The sequence below is a fragment of the Ascidiella aspersa genome, chromosome 6, assembly GCF_963924565.1.
Source record: "Ascidiella aspersa chromosome 6, kaAscAspe10.2, whole genome shotgun sequence".
NCBI classification, from domain to species: domain Eukaryota; kingdom Metazoa; phylum Chordata; class Ascidiacea; order Phlebobranchia; family Ascidiidae; genus Ascidiella; species Ascidiella aspersa.
Genome location: NC_139452.1, coordinates 28,901,983 through 28,921,208, shown reverse-complemented (window position 1 = coordinate 28,921,208; position 19,226 = coordinate 28,901,983). Strand labels below are relative to the sequence as shown.

Sequence of the window (19,226 nt, the reverse complement as noted above, 5' to 3'; positions counted from 1 at the left end):
AAAAAACATTGCCTTTTCTTTACATTGATCTCAGAAAGTTACTAAATTTGTAACGTTCATATAAAATTATCGTTTTTTTTCGATCACGAAGCCGAAGTTTTTGACACTGTTAAGAAGGCTGTAGCAATTTTTTGTTTGGTCTTTTATAATAATATATAACGATGATATTTTTACGTTTTCTTTTAGAAGTTTGTAAATTAGCTCTGTCAAAACCAGCCCCCGAAACGTCATGCTGACTCAGATCTTTCTATTGATGACGTCACTTGCCGTTTACAGCACCTGTCTTCAAATGCCTGTAAGTATATCAGGCTGGCGATGTTCGTCACTGGGCCGAGATGATATGACCACGTGTTTGTTTGCGCGGAGTCAAACGAACTTTTGACATATGTTACGCTTTCTATAAGTCACCCAGGGTTGAATGAGTGGCGTTTTGAAGACCTGCGTAGCTTACATCATAACTTGCTGGCCCAATATATGCTTTAATATACATGTAACTCGCGGTCGCATCTATTTTAGTGTTTATGCTGTCTTGTAAGGTTTAAATATAGTTTATTACATTTGGAAATAGACGTGGAAAGAAAGGTCTATCACCGTTGATATAACAAACGTGAATGGCCTTTTGGATGGCATTAATTAGTTGATTCATTGTCTATAAATAAACAAATATAATAGGTCAGTGTTTCGTAACCTTTTTGTGCGGCGACCCAACGATTAAGCGTTTAAAGTAACAGCGAAGCTCTGGCGACCCAATTGGCTTCAATAAACTTTTTGTTATAGAACAAAACAAAAGATATTAGCAATAATAAGTTCGAGTTTGGGTAATATTGGCCATGTATCCGTATTGCCCTCGCATTTTTTGGGGGGGTCCATAAAGTTCAAATTGAAATCTTAAGGTATAATTAAAAATAAATTAAATAATTTTTTCAACACGATTTGGCGCATTTTTTTAAAATGTATGTATATTTAATTTTTAATTCATATTTGCCAAAGGTCGACCGAAAACAACACGTTTCATTAGTCTATATTTGCTCTATGATGTTATAGTAGGACGTCATCTCTAAAAAAACTGATGCCAACCCTAGGACACGCGAACTAAGAATGAAAAAAAACGAGTTTTAGAAGTAAGAGTTAGTAAATTCAATGATGTTTAGACTGTTCATAAAAAAAAAACAGGTATAAAACGTTATCTGATAGTTTCACAGCACAATGTCTTGAGTTTGTAGTAAAACGTAGTAAGAATTTTAAAGCTATACCTACTGTTGTATGGGCTTTAATAATCTTACTACATATTATCTGAAACGAAAATCAAGATCTTTTTTTACATTTTATTTTCTGCGGGCGATTCCTTTCATCAGAAAGTGTTTCAGCTTAGATTCATAGTTTATCTTGTACAACTTGAGAACACCAAAATAGAGCACAAAATATAGGGCATAAACAGCAAAAGACCGTTTTACAGTTATCGAGTCAAGATGCCCGTATATAAAAGCTGTTCTAAAATTGTAACCCACACCGAAAAGCCATCGCAGACCAACCGAATCTGCCTTGCTTGCATCATTGATTCGGTGAGTCTGCAATGGCTTCCGGTGTACTAAAGATCAAAAAGCAGCTTCCGAGGGGCTAGATCACATTGGTTAGTAAACACATGTGCGTGTCTCTTTCACAGTTCAAAATTGTATTTTAATCTACAGGAAGCACTAAGCGGTTTGTCGGACATGGATTGGTTCCCGAATCCCGTGGGTGGAAACTCTTCTGTGGTTTACAGCTCACGCTTCGAACCGAGTTCGGCCAAAGTCAAGGGCTCCATGATGGTCGTGTACGTGTTACTCAGGGTAAGACAACAACTTGCATTAAAACGATGGATTCTCACTTTGTTCTGGTTGGACTAATACTGCTAGTGAAAAGTAATGACAGAAAACGCTTTTCCCGAATTAAACTTTTTACCTAGGACAACTAAATACGGTTTATTACGTTTTTAAATGACCTTAACATTTTGAAATATCTCTATTGATCGCTTGCGCATAATAATAATAATAACGTCAAGGTTTTGTGCCCATATGCCCGAAAATTACCACTTTCGTCTAAATAAGGCGCAATACTTACGAGGCTCAAACCGAGTTCGGTCAAGTTAAGGGCTCCATGAAGGTGGTTAGCGTTCTACTTAGGGTAAGACAACTTAACTTGCTTTAAAACGGCGGGTTATCAGTTTGTTCGGGTTGGACTATTATGATATTAAGTGAAAAGTAATGACAGAAAGCGCTTTTATTTACTGCAACTTGTTACCTAGAACTATACTGTTCTATCATTTTTTCAGTTTTTGTTTTTTTTGTTTAACAAAATGCCCTTTAAAGCTTTAAGTACGTCTGTTTTGCTTGTTTGCGCATAGTGATGACGTCATGGTTTTGTGCCCATTTGCCAAATCACCATTTTAAGTCAAGTCATTTGCAAAATAATTTAAGTCAATTTCAATGAATGACAAGTCAAGTCCGAGTCAAATAAATTAGGTACCGGTACCCAAGTCAAGTCCAAGTCAAGTCATTAGCATAAAATAAAAATGCTTAAGTATTAAAACTAGTAAATTGATTTCATTCCAAATAACGAGGAGCTTTTTACATCTAAAAATAAAGGACAAAAACTACTTATAAAACTAAAATAGTTTTTTTTTTAAATATCAATTCTGAAGGTTTTTGGTGTTAATCCCACATTTTTATTACCAGGGCGACACCCAAACCGTGTTCCACCGGTTAAAGTTAAATGGCCTTGAAACGATCAACCACGTGCACGGGCACCCCGTCAAGATATACGTCATTAATCCTGCCAACGGGAACCTCACCGAGTCCATTCTGGGTCCCAGACAGCAGGACGGATTCACGCTGGTTGTTCCACAAAGTAAGACATATTTATACTGTTTATTTATGAATACACGACACTTTATTGACCAGAATCTTAATTCTAAAATGTAACATTTACAGTGGGGTTCAAAGGTTTGTTGAAATCCGGCAAGTTACATAGTTTAGTGCATTCAAAATTTTTTTTATGTAATTTTAAATTGGACGCTTTAAGGATTTAGGTTCAACCACTTTTTCTATCACAAATAATATCTTTGTAAAATCGCAAGAATGGAACATATACAGCAGCGTTTCTCAAGCGGTGCGCCATGGAAGGCTGCCAGGTGCGTCGCGAACAAAATGAAAAAATAATGTATAGGTCCTATTATATAAAACATATATTTTTTACGTTCCTATTAAGCTTAGCTGATTGATTCCACAAGCCTTTTAAGTAGAAAACGCAATAGGAGCTACAGAGCAACACTATCTAAATCAGATAATTAATCTATAATACCATAAGGCATGAGTATAGGCTTGAAGACCACCGACATAATAACGCCAAATTTGCAGTAACAACCACGACAGAATAAGACCTAAAATAGTCCAGATAAAACCCAAACATATCAAAATAAGTTCAAAATTAACCGGAATAAGACTTGACAAAATAACGTTTTTAGTCTTAAAGGCTGGGGTCCCTTAAAAAATTTGCAGGCAATTTAAAAGAAATAGCGGTACAACTCAAAAATTTCGCGCTTGTTTCGCTCGCAAGGTGCGCCGCCACGTTACCATACGTCTCTAGGTGTGCTCCCAAGTAAAAAGGGTTAAGAAACACTGATATAAAGTGACGTCCTGAGGCAGGGATGTCCAACCTACGGCCCGTCTGAAATTGATGTGCGGCCCGCTAGTCATTTTCACTCCCAAGTAGTATTTTAAACGATCAATATTAGCCTAATTAAAATGTACCAGTCAGCTTTTAGGGGCGCACTAATAGTATAGTATGGGAAAAATATATATATGTAACACTAAAGGCCCGTAAATAACTCTAAAGAGCAATACTTAATCTTGAAACTTAATAGGTTCTGCGGCCCATTAAATTATTTCAAGTCTCAATGCGGCCCACTATAATAAAATGTTGGACATCCCTGTACTAAGCCTTTCATTGAACCGCCATAAAATTGATTTATTATTCAAACTTGTGAAATTTTCAGACTTGTGAAACCTTTAAATGTAGAAGCAGTTAAGCTTCGCAATAAAAAAAAACTGTTCGGGCATTTTTTTCTCTTTTTTGGATTTTTTGTTCAAATAAATCGTGAATTACCACCAAAGTAGTTCGTGTTAATTGGATGTTTTCCCGATAATTATATGTTATTACGTCCAACCCTGCAAAATGATAGACAAATTTACCATAAGTGTTAAAACGGAATTTCAGGCCAATGCTTGCAAAGAGCCTTGGCAATTGTTGAATGCAAATTGGTCAAACTGCAAAAGACGTAAAACAATAAAAGATTTACTTCCCCAAACCACTTAATACAACAGAACAGTGTATCTCAATCACTTACAAGTGATTTTTTACCATTAGTAATGCGAAACTCCTAATACGAGCAAAGATTGAAATACTAACCCTAAAAGAACTCAGAACGTGGCCGGCCGGATGTAATGCTACAACACGTTTACCAGCTTTGTAAAACTCCTTTCTTCTGACATCGACGCCAGCATTACATGATTGAAAATCCCAGACCTGTTGTCGTGTCGAAATTTGCAAATCCAACAACGTTTCGGTGCTTTCCCCCATGGGAAAGCGTTTTTCTATTTTGTGGTTGCTAGGAATTCACAAAACCTAATTAATTCCGATATCCGATATTTGGAACATACCAAAATGACGTCAATATTACAGCTAAGAAGCAAAATTATACTAATTGATTTAAAAAACGTTTTTTGCAAAATAATCGCTCAAGCGCAGCGAAACTGAGTTAGGCTACATTTATTTTTAAGATGGTATTTTGGTAGCGATGCTACTAGGGATGTCCGATAATTACCTGGCGCCAAGTGGTAGTATCGGTAACACACTAAGACGGTATTTATGTCGAAATTTCATTCATGATTTGCGATTAGCTATTCTGCCTTCAAAGGTAAATTTATCAAATATAGTATGTTAACAATTAGAGATAACAAAACTTTTTAATGTGAAAGCAATTTTTAGCCTAATATCCTGGAACCCAAATACCACTGAACGTTTACCTTCATCTAATTTACTTGTTTATGCATAGTAATGACGTCATTTGGTTTTGAAACTCTATACTTCTAAAATATCGGGTATCAGAAAAAATGTGTTGGACATCCCTGTAGAACAGTGCTTCTCAACCTTTTTCATTTCGCAATCCACTTTTAATGCAAGTTTTATTGTGCGACCCACAATGAGATATGATCAAACGAATAAAAAACAAATTAATGGGAAAAAAGATTAACATTTACATAAAACCTGCATAGTTACTACTGGCGTACGTACTGAAATAGTTAATGACATTATTTCAATGTTACGTACTGATAATGCAATAATTTCCCGATCTAATAGAAAACTGTAACATTTAGAAATGCTTCGCGACCCACTGGTTGGAAAGCACTGCTATGGGTTCTACAATTCGGCATCATGATGCAACCCCGATTTAATACATTTGCGTATCGCTGTTCGCAGATCACTACATTGTATCGACGCTCCGGCATGGCCACCACTCGCCAGGCAAATATGCCTTGATGTCCGTCACCCTTGTTCAGGGAATTCACTTCGATAAAGTCGACATCCCAACCAGAGAAAAACTTACAGCTCTGTGTGGCCACCATGCGGATATTGTGCGCAAGTTCACGTAACCTTAGAATTCGTCGCAACTTTTTGTGGTGCTCGTTAGTAAATTCTGTCGTAAACAATAACATGCTATAGACCAGCGGTTTCCACACTTTTGTTAAAATTTTGCCTGGTGAACCCTTAGCAATTATTTTTATATTTCGCGGCCCTATAAACAAAGAATGTTATAAGAAAAATGCAAAAACCCCACCAATGAAAGAAAACGCAAAAACTGTCAAATACGGTAAGCGTTTAATGGGATGGGTTCACTTGTTTTGATGGATTTACCTTATTAATGTACCCGAAAAAGCTTTATTATCGAATCACAATTATTGCTGTACATTGCGGACCCTCTAAAACTGCTTTAACGCATTAAAGACTAATGCTTACTGCGGACCCATGAAACTGCTGTCGGACCCAGTTGGTCCGCGGACGCTAGTTTGGGAAACGCTGCTTTGGACTAATCTGTATTAGGTGGAACGGTTTGACGACTAACTGTATTAAATCTTGACAAGCTACTGTTAAGCGTTATGCTTGTTTTTGCGTCTGTGCTACGTTTTTGCAAGCGTGTGTCTGTGGATATTTATAAGATTTAAAAGTCAAAATTTAATACAATTTGTTGTTAACGAATACCACTTAATTTCCATGTTGTAGCATGTAGATTGTCACCGTTATTGTTGGCCTGATTGTATATTTGCAAGCAACGAACCAGTATAAATGTATATTCCCTCTAAGGTGCGCATTAACACCGGCATATTTATAAGGATTTATATTTTAAATGACCTATTCCTACATATAATATTATGTGTATAGTCTGCATTCTATGGCAAGTGCACACGCGATATTTAAAAAAAGCAATTTGTGTGCACACCTGAGTTGTGAATGGCACACCTCTAATTTTTGAAAAAAAAGGTTGAGTTTTGGTAAGATTCCAAACTTCGGGTGTGCATAAAAGGTTGATTACACACCTCAAAATTTGGTAATGGACACTATGTTTCGACAAAATACAGACTGGACCACAGCACCAGTAGCCCACTTGCACACAACATTTGCTACTTTAATTAGCTAAGATTCAACAAAAAAACATGATAAAATTGTACGAACATAAGGGATGTTTCCGAAGTTTAGTTTTGTATATTTTAGTGAATTTTTGTAGGCCTACTAAATCTCAAAATTTGTCATAAATTCAGGACTCCTTTAGCTCAGCCTTGAAATATTAGGCATATCTTAGAGGGGACATTGCTAAGATTCCTAACCATATTGTATTGCCGCTGCAAACATAAGGTGCTATGTTGTTCGCTAAAGCTTTTATTCATACGTATTTTATAACGCTTTTGCTGTGAAAATACACCAGTTTGGTATTTTACGTGAGATTTTATTAATCGTGCCTCATAGTGTTGTAAATAGTGCGTCTTTCCTTTAAACGCAATCAGATTGCTCTATATTGAGCAACGCTAGTTTTAAACTAAGCTTAAATCAAGCTGCGCAGTAACTTGTATTAAAAAATAATTTTTCAACTGACGGTAAGTGAATTTCGTCATCATGCTAAAACTATTTTAGGCTTAATACCATGTTCTTAACGTTTCGCATATTTACGTTAATCCCCTTAATTTAACTCTATTTTAGTAAACTGGAATAGAAATAAAAACCTGATTGCACATAGCAACACTTATCATCATGATACTTAAAACCAAAGTCAGATAGTGAAATAGTCTTTTTATCGTTCAGCTATTTTCAAAAATCTGGACAAAATATTACGCTTTGCTATATATTTTTTATGTTACGAAGAAGGCACATTTACAAAAACAAGCAACAAATAAACCATGAATAGATATGTGATATAGCACCGTTTAGATATCAAGCGAAACTAAAAGTCAGGGCTCAGAAAACGTTAAACTGTAATATTGCACATTGTTTTAGCTGTGAATTTCCAGCAGTAAAATGTATTTCAGTTTCGCTACAAAACTTGAATCAACAGTCAACTAGAACGACCAAATCTACTGCTGATTTTAGTTTACAAAATCAAGTAATTTTCTGGATCGAATTTTTACAATATATGTAGAAGCGGAATTATGTTTAGTGGTAAAGCTATTGATTTCGTGTATTTTCTAAACCAATAAGCTGGGCAGCAATGAATGTTTCGACAGTACAAACTAGTAATTAAAAGCACAAACATTTGTATATTGGGCTCATCAATTGTAGCAGAAAAAAATGGGATTTTTTTGCTATCCCTCTATTGTTCCTCTACTGCAGTGTTTTTTTAAGTTTTTCCCCAAAAAAATATTTTTGGTTTGCGTGGATCAGGGTTGAGAATTTTTAGAGAGTACGTCATAAAACAAGTTAGTAGACTTAAGAAACCTGCTGATTTGGATTCAACAAATATGAGATTTTTGTTCGACAAATATGAAGCCCGACAATAATTTTAACGGCGCCAAGCCGTTTTTTCAAATAAACTTATTCATATGAAAAATTAGGTCATTTTTCAAAATTTACACCAAGATTTTAATTAGGCCATAATGGACCTTCTAAAACTAGTCCACGTACCCCTAAGTGGTTCACGGACTCCAGTTTAAGAACCCCTGTTCAGCTGTAACAATGCCAATTTTTTTGGCTTTTCTAATAAAACAATAATCTGAAATCGGAAGACAAACAGCCGATTCACAGTGCATTGATTCAGTTGGGTCTTGTTTGATTTTAGTAGATTTGCACAGAACCTTGGTTAAAAATACTGTTGACCAATATTTCTGCCCGGTTAGAAGCCCGCCAAAGCATGCAACCAATGCTTCCAATAGACAAGGAAAATATTCGGAGCATAATAGCTGGAGGTTGTCGCTTGGACGTAGATGAATATCTTTAAATAAACCTTAAGATAATGGTAAAAAAAGTTGTAGTTGGTCGAAAAATATAAGATCTCATACATAAGTAGGAAGAATTTGGTGAACGCTTTGAATAAATCTTAAAATAATAGCTGTGAGGATGTAATTAAATATATCAAAGCCTGCACAGAAATAAGAAGCATTTTGCGTTCACAAAATGCTTCCTACCTCTGCATGGGCTTTATTATATATTTCAAGAGAAAAAACATTTTCAATATATAAATAAAAAAGCAACAAGATTCAGCCCTCGGTGTAAGAAGATGACATTGACAACCAGGATGAACTTAATGCTCCCAGCTTAGAATACAGGGAGCTTGACTTCTTCTGCGCATTTTTATCGACATCCTCGTCTACTGATCTCGTAAGCTCTCGGAGTGCGCTTGCAAGAGGAAGTTGCCGGGATAAGGAGGAAAGGCGATGATGGGAGCGGTTGGAACGACCACTTACAGGAAGATAGGAGAACCTTTGGAAAAAACCTTGAGTCAGACCACCAGTTATTCGTAAAGTTATACATAAAGACCTAATGAAATTTCACTGTATAAGTTTAGAAATGAAATAAAAAGAAATATAGATTAATTAGAAAAAATAAGTTGCTGTGCCCTCTTTTGGACAAATTCAGATCCCACTTTAGTTTCATATTTTCGTAAAAGTTTGACAGAAAACAGCAGTTTAAGTTTTCGTTTTGGCCAAAATCACATTTTAGCGAAAAAACTTGATTTTCGGTTAAGCGTCAAATCTTTATTTGAGCTAATGGCAACATTCAAAAACCAAACATGGTGACATTTTTTAGGGGTCTGTGTTAAAAAAAATAATAATAGAACTGTATATATAGACAATATTTTTAGCCAAGTTCGGTCAAAAACCTTTCAAAGCTTGCTGTGCTTCAACACTTAAAGAATAATGATAAAAAAAGGTTTTGGCATTTTGCCCACAGCCCACAACTAGCTAACATAAATCATTGCCATGACCAAGGTTCAAAGTATTTAAAAAAATCAGTATCGCTATCCGGTATGGCTGGCAAACTGGGATAAACATAAAAATATGTTTATCTTTTATCAGTAGTGGTCTAAAAAAGGAATATTAGCCTCTAGTTAAAATCGCTCTTAGTTTAAACCCTTAAATGAAATGTATAACCATTTTATGCTAATTAATCACCTTCCGCAATCAGCAGCCATCGGCATCACATTGTGCGAGTCCTTTGCGATTCCAAACTTTTGGCTCGATGACATTCCGGCACGATCTGGGGCGGCGAGCATTCCGAGCATCACGGAAGTTCGCTGGATGTGGCGCTGGATGTTACGACTTATATGAGGCGAGAAAACATCAAGATCAAACGGATCCACGAAGCTCTCAAGCCAATCCACAAGCTCCGTGTAAGTGAAGGAAGAGGAAAGGTCATCATCTTCTAAATCTTCATCGTCGCTGTCCTTTTCATCATTAAAATCGTTGAGCGGAGGTTGGTAAAGCAGCGTGTGGAGGTACCGGATGTCAAATAGACTCTGTATCGCCCATGTTTGCGAAGGTAGGCGACCTTCCGATGCTTCCTGTCCATGTAAACTTGTATCTCCCGACGAGAGACCCTTTCTGAGCTCTGAAAAAGCTGATAAGACCTCCTTAAGGCAGCTCTGGGATAAATTACGCAGGGAATAACGACCCACCGAGAACCCGCCAACTTTTGTAACTTCCGAGCATAAACTGTAGAGTAGCTCTTGGGTGAATGAAGTCGTCGATGCCGGTACCCTTATCTGTGATGTCACAGTGGACCCGGATTCGCTTTCCTCATCAACTGTGATGACATCCCACAATGTTATCGTCTTTAGTAAATTACCGTTCTCAACCGAATTTAACAGTTGCTGCTGGTAAATCTGTGCAGATGTGTTAAGGATGTTTTCGCACCAGTAGCACATAATGTCCCTGCATTGTATGCTCATTTCTCTCATTATATCCTTCCATTGTGTGTCTTCGCTCTCCTCTGGTTTAGAGCTCAGGCTTCCGTACTGACTTCTTGCCATTACTTGCTGCGTTGGTTGATTACAGCACTGCCGAAACGCCGGACAAATTTCAAAAAAGTTTCGACAAACTAGGGATAAATGAAGGGCTTGGCTTAGTGCAGATTTTGCTTCAGCCAAAGCCTTTTTTAAACTGGTGATCAGTTTTATTAAATCCAACAAAAATTGGAGGCAATTTTTCTGCAGATGCTTCTGTATTATTTTGCTTTCTTCGTCTTCTGGGGTTTCTTGCGTTTGAAAACTGAACAACGGTCTTCTTTTTTCTGCCGGGTTCTTAACCACATCCGGAGAGTAGGATTCCAGGTCTTTTAGCAAAGCGACAACAACATTGTTAATGGCAGTGCAGGATTTTTGTACACTGCTAGTGATTGTAAGTGCCTTAAGTGACAAACCACCTTGATTTTCCAGTGGCTGTGCTTTGCGAGTCTGCCAATGATTCCAAGCTAGAGTGGGTGTGATGTCATTTTCATGTTCTTGCCAGACATAAGAACATACATTTTCTTTGTCTCTTGCATCGCTTTGTGATAAAATTTCCTTGCTGTCAGTTAGGAGGTTTGCGAACGTGCCCGAAATTAGCTGGTTTATCTTTTCCAAAAAAAGATCATTTAAGATTTCCTCCCAAAGTTTAATGTCTCCGTCGAACACAGCATTGCAGGCCGCATCCCACTTGCTTGGACTCTTTGTTGATTCAGCATCTATCGGTAGCTCCTGTGTGACTTGACTTTTACCAGACTTCTTGTCATCAATGTTTAAAATCTCCATCAGAGAATCTCTTATGCTTGTGAGATCCTTTGCATTCTTAATGTAGGAGAGTAGTTCCCTTGTTCCTTTAACAATAATCTCCTGAACTTCTTTCAGCCATTCTGAGCAGGATTTTTGTAGATCTTTAGGCTTGATTGTGATATCGACTTGATCGAAATCGACAAGATTATTTGTCGTTTCGCTTGGGAGATGTTTACTCCAAAGCTTAGTAGCCTCGTGTTTTCCCATAAATTTGTCGATAATTTGTTGAGACGATTGATTAGCGCAGGTCTCGAGTAACTTGGCAACCAGACCTCCGGAGTTTTCACAGAAAAGCTTCGACACTTGGGCGACGGTTTGAACAAGCACGCTCATCGATTCGCAGATTCGCGATTTAGCACCGACTGTGTTGTATCTGTCGTTTGACGAACTAGTATCGACGATTTCTGAAATTAACGCTTTCCTAGACTCCATGAGTTTAGCGAAAATCTGCGGCGTTGATTTCTTTTCAAGCAGGACAATAGAACAAAGAGCCTCAGCTGTTTTGGAGGGGTCCATTAAATAATCCCCAAGCCTGGCGTGACATTGCCTTAATATTGCAGAACCAAGGTTGGCTACTGCCTGTGCCTGTTGTCCAAGCATAGGAAACCAAAGTAATATTGGGCTGTAGGATGTTGTAGCACTGAGGTGAAGGTTATTTAGGACCTGTAAGCTCTAAAAATAAAGAGTTTGTTTACAATTTAGAACGGGAAGTAAAACTAATGAAATTTTTAACTGAAAGTAAAGTCTGATTTCTTTAATAAACAAAAGTAAAAAGCTAGTTAAAAAATTAGAGTACTCCAGATCTGTGATTTTCAACAGGTGCTCCACAAGAAATTTATTAATTTGACTTATGTTCCTTGAAAAACTGGTCGAAAATCACTGGTCTACCACAATGGGTGTGAGTAGTTTTTTTCCTTATGATAGCTTTGGGTGTGAATTATATTTATTATTGTGTAATAATAGTAATATTATTGAGTGGGCATGTTTCTGCCTAAAAACAGTGTTTTAATGAATAAGTGTTTCAGGGCTCGAATTGGGTTGAAAAACACTTCACTAGTTACCATAAGGGTTGCACATTTATGTTCTTTAAGATGTAAAAACAAATTTTAGTAGGGATTTAATTTACAGTTTTACTAGACAATAATATACTTCCAAAACTTTCAGTTTACCAAGCAGGAAAACCTAAAAAAACACAAAACTCTTTGCGTCACTTTAATGAATAAAACCTAGTACATTTTGTTACTAACCTGTAGGTAAAGAAACGATGCACTTAGCATGTTAGCCGACTCAACTTCAGACCAAATCCTCTCTGGGAGTTCCATTAAAATTTTAGCTTCGGCTGCTATTTCCATATATCTGTTGCAAAACATTTACTAGCTGAGTAACTTCATATCAAATCACCCAATTTGAATCACATTTCTGAATTCAATGAAATTTCACAGCAGCTTAGGGGTGTAGGGATGACAATACAAGCAAAAGTTTTAAAATTTGGCCATGTCCAAGTACTTTTTGAGAAATCGGGACTTTAAAACTGACATGAATTTGTAACTAGGTAGCAATCGATATTTTTCATTATTTCTTATCAATTAAATCTCTGTTTTAATTAAACGTCAAAACAACAGCAAATATTTTATGAACACAAATAAAAAAAATATTGGTAAAAATAAAAGTTGCTTAATGGTGTCAAATCATTTTCTTTTATTTTTCAAGAATAAAATTGTGAGTAAAAAATACATTTTGTTAAACAGACACAGGAACGAAAATGTAGTATACACACCTTTTATGATCTTTGTAGCCTTTTTTATTTGTAGATTTCCTCGAAAGGTTGATTCTTTTTTGCTTGTTTGAAGTTGCACAAAATTGCTTTAAATCTTTGATTGATTCTTTGACATTTCCCGAACAACGCTTCATTTCTGTAATGGTGTCGGCAGCCTCAATTAAATCACGATACCTGCAAAACAAAATCGTTTATGTTATGGTAACCTTTTTTTAAATCAATGAACTTTCAAACTACCTTAGCAGTAATAAAGTTTGTAAGCTACAGTAAATAGGCAAGTGTACTAAAAACTGTTTTGTTGGTGTTTTGACAAAAATGTTTGTTTACCTATGTTAAAGTTATATATTTGTATTGCGGCTTAAATTTGCGTTTAATATCGTAAATAACAAGAAAATAATTATGTTTGTTAAAAACAATCGTGGTCCACTTATAATTGAATTATTTGTAACTCTACCAGCACACAATATTTTTTTCTCAACATTTTTTGAAGTGAAGTTACTTGCAGGTGTAAGCACATTTGCAGTAACTTTTCAAAATCATAACTGCTTTCAATCATTGAAACGCGTCTGAATTGAAAGATCATACTTTTCAGACTGGCAAAACTATAGTGCTTGATGTATTAGGCGCCAAAATACAATTTTTGAAATCTCATCAAATATTGAATCTAAAAGTATAGTTTTGGGCAAGACATTGGCAATTGTTTGGGATTATTGACTACTTAAAGAGATTAGGCTTTTATGAACAAAAACACAAAAATAAATTGTTACAAATAACTAAATGCCTAGAAAATTAATGGTTTAAAAAGTTTATATTTGAACATTTTGACTGAAACAGAAAAAGCAATAAAACAACAACACAAAATGTAAGCACTACAGAATATATGTTAACAAAGCTCAAGTTTCACCTTTCTCCAACCATTTGTCGCAGTTCTTCTTTCTTCAACTCGATTTCCCGTCTTGTCTTGGACTCGAGTTTGGTCATTTCTTCAACGGTTTTATCCGTGAACAGCTGCGTTACGGACGAATCCATCTTGATCTTGACCGACCAAAAACTAGCAACGCAGCAACGAAAAACCAAACAACTACAGACTGTATGACTTTGGCAAACGTGTCGCCCGAAAAGCTGCAGAAATATACCAGTGGCGAAAACCGTCAATGTCGTTCAAAAAAACGAAATAAACGCCCTTAAAATCACGATATTATCCTCTTTAAAATTGTGTGTTTTTTAAATAAGGCTTATTTAAGTTAAATAACATTCAAAAATTGCCTTTCCCCGATAAATATTAATTAAATTTGTAGAGTATGTTGAGTTCAGGGGTCAAGGTTCGTTTAAGCGTAACGAAAATCATCCTTGCGTGGCTGCGTTTGCAAACCGGCAGAAGAAAAAGTGCTCGCGGGTTTTTATTAGGTGTATATTTATGTAAATAATCGCATTTAATACCTGAAAAGCATGGCCTTTTACGGCGGTCAGTATGGGTAAGTGAAATACCAATAATAGTTTAACTTTAGTTTTATTGTTGTACATCCCCGTTTAACGTTGAGTTTCACATCCACAAATTGAATAAAATTTCCCATTTTCGTCCTGGAATAACAATAAACGCCGCTAGTCTAGAATCCTACGACTGTTTTTACAGTAACAGGAACGAAGCGATTCAAACTAAATGTGTTTGTAAACTAAAATTATTAGGAAGAAATAAATATGGGAGAATAAACTTAATTATAATACTTGACCCACCCAAACGCCATTGTGAAAAGTATGGCAGGTGCACCCGCAAGTTTTTTTAAACATTTCAAAAGTGGACCTTGATAAAAACTAAACTGCACCTCAAATGTGTAAAACGTTTTTGCACCATTATTTATTGCGTAGACCTACGTTACCAGTGTGTAAGTGCCAGATTGGAAACTTTGGATATTGCGCGGGGGAGATGTTTTGCAGCTGAAAAAATGCGCGGCTGAAAATAAAATTTCGACTTAAACTTGCGCGGCTGAAAATAAACCACCAGGCTACCGAACGTTGTAAGTTGCGACATTATAATAAACTTACAGGTTTACAGCGTTCATGGAATACTTGAAGCACTGAGCAATTTTTGGTTGGTGTGCGGGCACAGCTAAATATTTAAAAAGTTTGATAGTGTAGCATTTAATATGCAATATTACTCGATATTGCCTAATTTGACGTCACTAAACACGTGACCGTTGTGCACTGATGCGTGACCAAAACGCCGAACTGTGCGTTTTGAGCGTTTCGCAGGGGATTCTATATGATGCATTATAATTATATACGTCTTATAGACTAGCGCTTAAAAATGTTATGCAACTTCAGTATGCGGCCTGCCAATTTTTTTTTGTGCTTGTTGTGGCCCTTGTACCATTTTAGTTGTGCAGGCCTGATTTAAGGTGACACATTTTCGGTCATACACGAGTGGTGAGTGAATAAATGTGACGTCAGTATTACAGGAGCCATACTAACGTTTCTATTATGTTAATATACTTCTCGTAAATAGTGAAGTTTGTTAAAGCCCGTATTTATATTTTAGTAGTATTACTCATTTTTAGGTAATTTAGTTCCATACAGAAGTTTGCGCGGCTGAAGTTTTGCGCGTTTGCTTGAGTCAGATTTGCGCGGCTGAACACATTTTCTATAAAATGCGCGGCTGTGACCGCGGCTGATGGTGCTGTTGCGCGGGGGATAAATCCCCCGCGCAGGCCAAACTTTCCAACCTGGTGTAAGTGCAAAAGTATGCACTTTACAATGTGCACCGCAAAATCATTAAGTACAACCTGAAATTCGAAAGAGCACCTGAGGTGTACTTTTTTACCTTTGTCGCACCCAGTCACGCAGATTTTTTTGCCCGTGCACTCACAGGATCTCGTTGAGATCTGCCATACCTTCTAAACTGGCTTAAACATGAATCAATGGCAACGAATGTTAATTTATCAAATAAAAGTATTTTTGCTGCATGTAACACTGCAATAAAATCTCTCTTAGAATGGCAGTGTTGGTTTTTAAATTGGAAATTGATAAACATTTTTCAGTAATTTTTTTATTTTAAAAATTGTTTTAAGTTTTTGCCTTTTAAACAATTTTAAACAAAACTTGCTGTATATTATGTTTCTGTTATGTTTAGTTAAGTTATTAACTCACAATTAGATAAGTTTATGAATTGAAATACCCTTAACGTCTTTGTTTTATGACAATGATTTAACTTGAAGTTGACTAAGCTTAAATAATGACTTGGACCGAGACTTGACTTGTCACTTTTGCAAAGACTTGACTTGGACTTCAATCATTTCAAAATGACTTGTTTACAACAGTGGTTAACCGCTTTCTGAAGTAACATTAGTTCTACTGTTTTATTTTTCAAATGGCTTGTTAACAACACTACCACAAAAAGCTTATGTTTATATATATATACATATATATGTAAAAAAGGGTATATTTATATATGTATTTAGGCAATACACACTGCCAGCAACTAGTGGGTACAACAACCCACAAGTGCAGCAGCAGCAGCAGCAAATGTCGGCAGCAAATTACACGCCTCAATTTGGAAACTTCAACACTTCCAGTGGCGCTGCTCCCGTAGCAAGTTCGGCAAGTGTTGGAACCACTCCGTCATCCAATACTTCAACATCTTCTACACCATTTGGGTAGCTATTAGTTGTTGAACATTATATAAGTGAAGTATTTTTCCATCAGTTCTAAATGTCCTGCCTTTTTAGTGTTTAATATATGTGCTTTGCTTCATCATCCAATACATCTACATTTTCTGTACCCTTTGGGTAGTTGTTTGACTAAAATTTATTATATTTTTCCCATTTGTAAATTTTCTTTAAGTTTTTTTATATATGTACTTTTGTGGTTTACAAAAAAAATTGTTTATGATGCACTGAAAACTTTAACTGGAAATAGTGATAAAAGTGGCTATTTCCTCTATTCACTTGTGTTCACATTAACCCATTTTAATGACTGTTTATAGTTTCAAACTGGTTTATTTTCGAAGTAAATTGCTAATTTTAATGATGATGACCTCATAATAAAGTTAATGTTAGTTTAGGTGTAAATATTATTTCTTCTTATATTTTAAGGTTGGTTTTCGTTAGGTTTTACTCATTGTCTTGTAGTGTACTTCTTGTAACTACTTTTAGTGTGGGTACACTATGAACGGATCTGTAATGTAGCTTGATAATAAATTGCGAAGCCAAAATCTTGTAGTTACTTGCTTAACTTATAAAACAAAAAACGTTTGCTTATTTTCAGTTTTCAACAAACATCGTCAGCGTCATCAACTCCGGCTCACACAACATCTCAAAGTTTTCCAAGCCAGTCTTTTTATGGCTACAGCAACTCAAGCACTTCATCTGTAACTGCTCCATTGCAAGGATTTCAAAACAACTTTTCTGTAATTATGTTTTTCATTCTTTTCTGTAATTATGTTTTTTTTTCATGGGGGTTCGCCCCCCCCCCCCCCTTTTTGTAAGTGACATTATCGTTTTTTTCGTCCGAAGCTGAGTGTTTTTAAATGTAATTGGGGCACGCGTCTTAAGCTTAATGGGAAACCAAGATGAAACGCAAAACGTCGTTTTTTGTTTCTTGTTTGGTCGACCGTCAACGCTAGATAGTTTTTTTCTTTCGCCTTTCGTTATTCGTTCGGGTTGGTTGATCAGCAAGTGTGTGTTCCACAAGTAATAAAAACAAATCAAGCGATTTCCGCTTTTTTCTCTCTGAAAACGTCGAATTAGAGTTAGACGGTGTAGATGTTTCTTGCTGTTTGTCTGCGTTAATATCAGATGTTGGTGTAAGACTGGGGTCGGCAACCTACAGTAATTCATCGGGCCCGTATTTTGAACCAGATCAGCGCTTCTTTACCGTTGCGCCATGGAAAGCTGCCAAGTGCGTCGCGGACAAACCGAAAACGTATTCAAAAATATTTGGCATATATTTTTAAACATTTTTTTATTTATGGCAATGTAATAAAAACTTGCAAAAAATTTAAAAGAAATGCTATTACACCAAAAAAAATTGGGCTCGTTTTGCTCGCCAGGTACACCCAAACTTAAAACGGTTATCAAATGCTGAACTAGATTAACTAACTTAAGTTATACCGGTTCTTCGAAGTAGTTTAATATGTCGCGCTAATCGAAAAACACCCGGAAAAAATGATCTCCGTTTAGTATTGCAGGTGGCGAAAGACGTGCCTGTAATTTAGCGTAGACCTGTACATGGATCTATAAAAATCAATCGCACATATTTCACGGTCTTGGTTTAGTTTTTCGCCTGAAGTTAACGATTGCACTCTAGGCGGTTTCGCAGCTGGCGCCTGGCAGGAGTGTGGACGATACACATGTTCGCTTTGCGTCTAAATGTTTGTTTTTGCTGGACGTTAATTGGTTCTTTAGGATAATTTTATTTTCTTGTTTATGACGTCATTTCCATTGCTATTTTATGTTGTCATATCCGTCACTATTATATGACGTCATTAACGTCAGACGAAAAAAACGGGGAATTCCCTAAGTTGAAAATTAAGGACCCCCCCCTTTTTGAATTTCTGGATACGCCCCTGTATATGTATATATCATCAACTTTAATTTACCATTTTGCCATGTCGGTATCTGTTTTACAAATTTATATCTATAAGTCTTTTTTTTTGGTTTGTCTAAAACCTTAATCATGCCTAAGTGAATTTTTGTTTATTGACAGAGTTTGTGGTACAACCAGACAAGCAACACTGCTTCGACCGGCCAACCTACAACCCAACAACAATCGCAAAATGTCACCAGACCTCAGCAGATGACAGCACAACAACTTGCTGCATACCAAGTATGTTTCATCTAGATCTAGTCAACTTAAAAAAAATTAATATAGGTTTTACTGTTATCCTAAAACCCTAAATAACAACATGTTATGAGACAAATTATTAAAAAAGTTTAAGAAAGTTTGTGTTCTCATATACACTTAAGTGCAATTAAAAAAATTATGTTTAATTAGCTATTTTTTTATTAAAACCAGAATAATTTTTGCTGTTGTGTATTACAATACAAATCTATGTTGCATTTAGTGTCATTAGGGTAATTAAAACATGCATGACAATGTGCGTAACAATGTATAAACTTTGTA

The 19,226-nt window shown here is 36.1% G+C and overlaps 3 protein-coding genes across 3 annotated transcripts in view; 2 read left to right on the top strand and 1 right to left on the bottom strand.

Moving 5' to 3' along the window:
* Positions 1-184: 184 nt before the first annotated feature.
* LOC146141166 (uncharacterized) lies at positions 185-7,061 on the top strand. The gene is made up of 4 exons (XM_083391977.1): positions 185-295; positions 1,689-1,829; positions 2,715-2,886; positions 5,518-7,061. Exons 1-4 carry the CDS (start codon positions 230-232, stop codon positions 5,688-5,690), a joined length of 552 nt encoding a protein of 183 aa, XP_083248103.1. The 5' UTR covers positions 185-229; the 3' UTR covers positions 5,691-7,061.
* A 312-nt stretch (positions 7,062-7,373) lies between these two features.
* On the bottom strand, positions 7,374-14,155 carry LOC146141165 (conserved oligomeric Golgi complex subunit 1-like). Its single transcript, XM_083391976.1, has 5 exons — positions 14,014-14,155; positions 13,110-13,283; positions 12,580-12,688; positions 9,696-12,004; positions 7,374-9,003 (listed from the first exon to the last, which is right to left on the bottom strand). Exons 1-5 carry the CDS (start codon positions 14,136-14,138, stop codon positions 8,781-8,783), a joined length of 2,940 nt encoding a protein of 979 aa, XP_083248102.1. The 5' UTR covers positions 14,139-14,155; the 3' UTR covers positions 7,374-8,780.
* Positions 14,156-14,473: 318 nt separating this feature from the next.
* LOC146141164 (uncharacterized) overlaps positions 14,474-19,226 on the top strand; it is a 28,416-nt gene continuing 23,663 nt past the window's right edge. The window contains exons 1-4 of the mRNA XM_083392828.1: positions 14,474-14,584; positions 16,565-16,759; positions 17,370-17,511; positions 18,810-18,929. Coding sequence (XP_083248954.1) covers positions 14,559-14,584; positions 16,565-16,759; positions 17,370-17,511; positions 18,810-18,929 — 483 coding nt within the window. The 5' untranslated portion in view covers positions 14,474-14,558. The remainder of the gene's footprint in view (positions 14,585-16,564; positions 16,760-17,369; positions 17,512-18,809; positions 18,930-19,226) is intronic.

Bases quoted from the DNA above. Each gene is read 5' to 3' on its own strand.
- LOC146141166 (XM_083391977.1), top strand. From the start codon at position 230: ATGCTGACTCAGATCTTTCTATTGATGACGTCACTTGCCGTTTACAGC. The intron at 296-1,688 runs GTAAGTATATCA...TTTAATCTACAG, and splicing joins GCACCTGTCTTCAAATGCCT to GAAGCACTAAGCGGTTTGTC. The intron at 1,830-2,714 runs GTAAGACAACAA...TTTTATTACCAG, and splicing joins TCGTGTACGTGTTACTCAGG to GGCGACACCCAAACCGTGTT.
- LOC146141165 (XM_083391976.1), bottom strand. From the start codon at position 14,138: ATGGATTCGTCCGTAACGCAGCTGTTCACGGATAAAACCGTTGAAGAA. The intron at 13,284-14,013 runs GTGAAACTTGAG...TTTGTTTTGCAG, and splicing joins CGACAAATGGTTGGAGAAAG to GTATCGTGATTTAATTGAGG. The intron at 12,689-13,109 runs GTGTGTATACTA...GTTTTGCAACAG, and splicing joins GGCTACAAAGATCATAAAAG to ATATATGGAAATAGCAGCCG.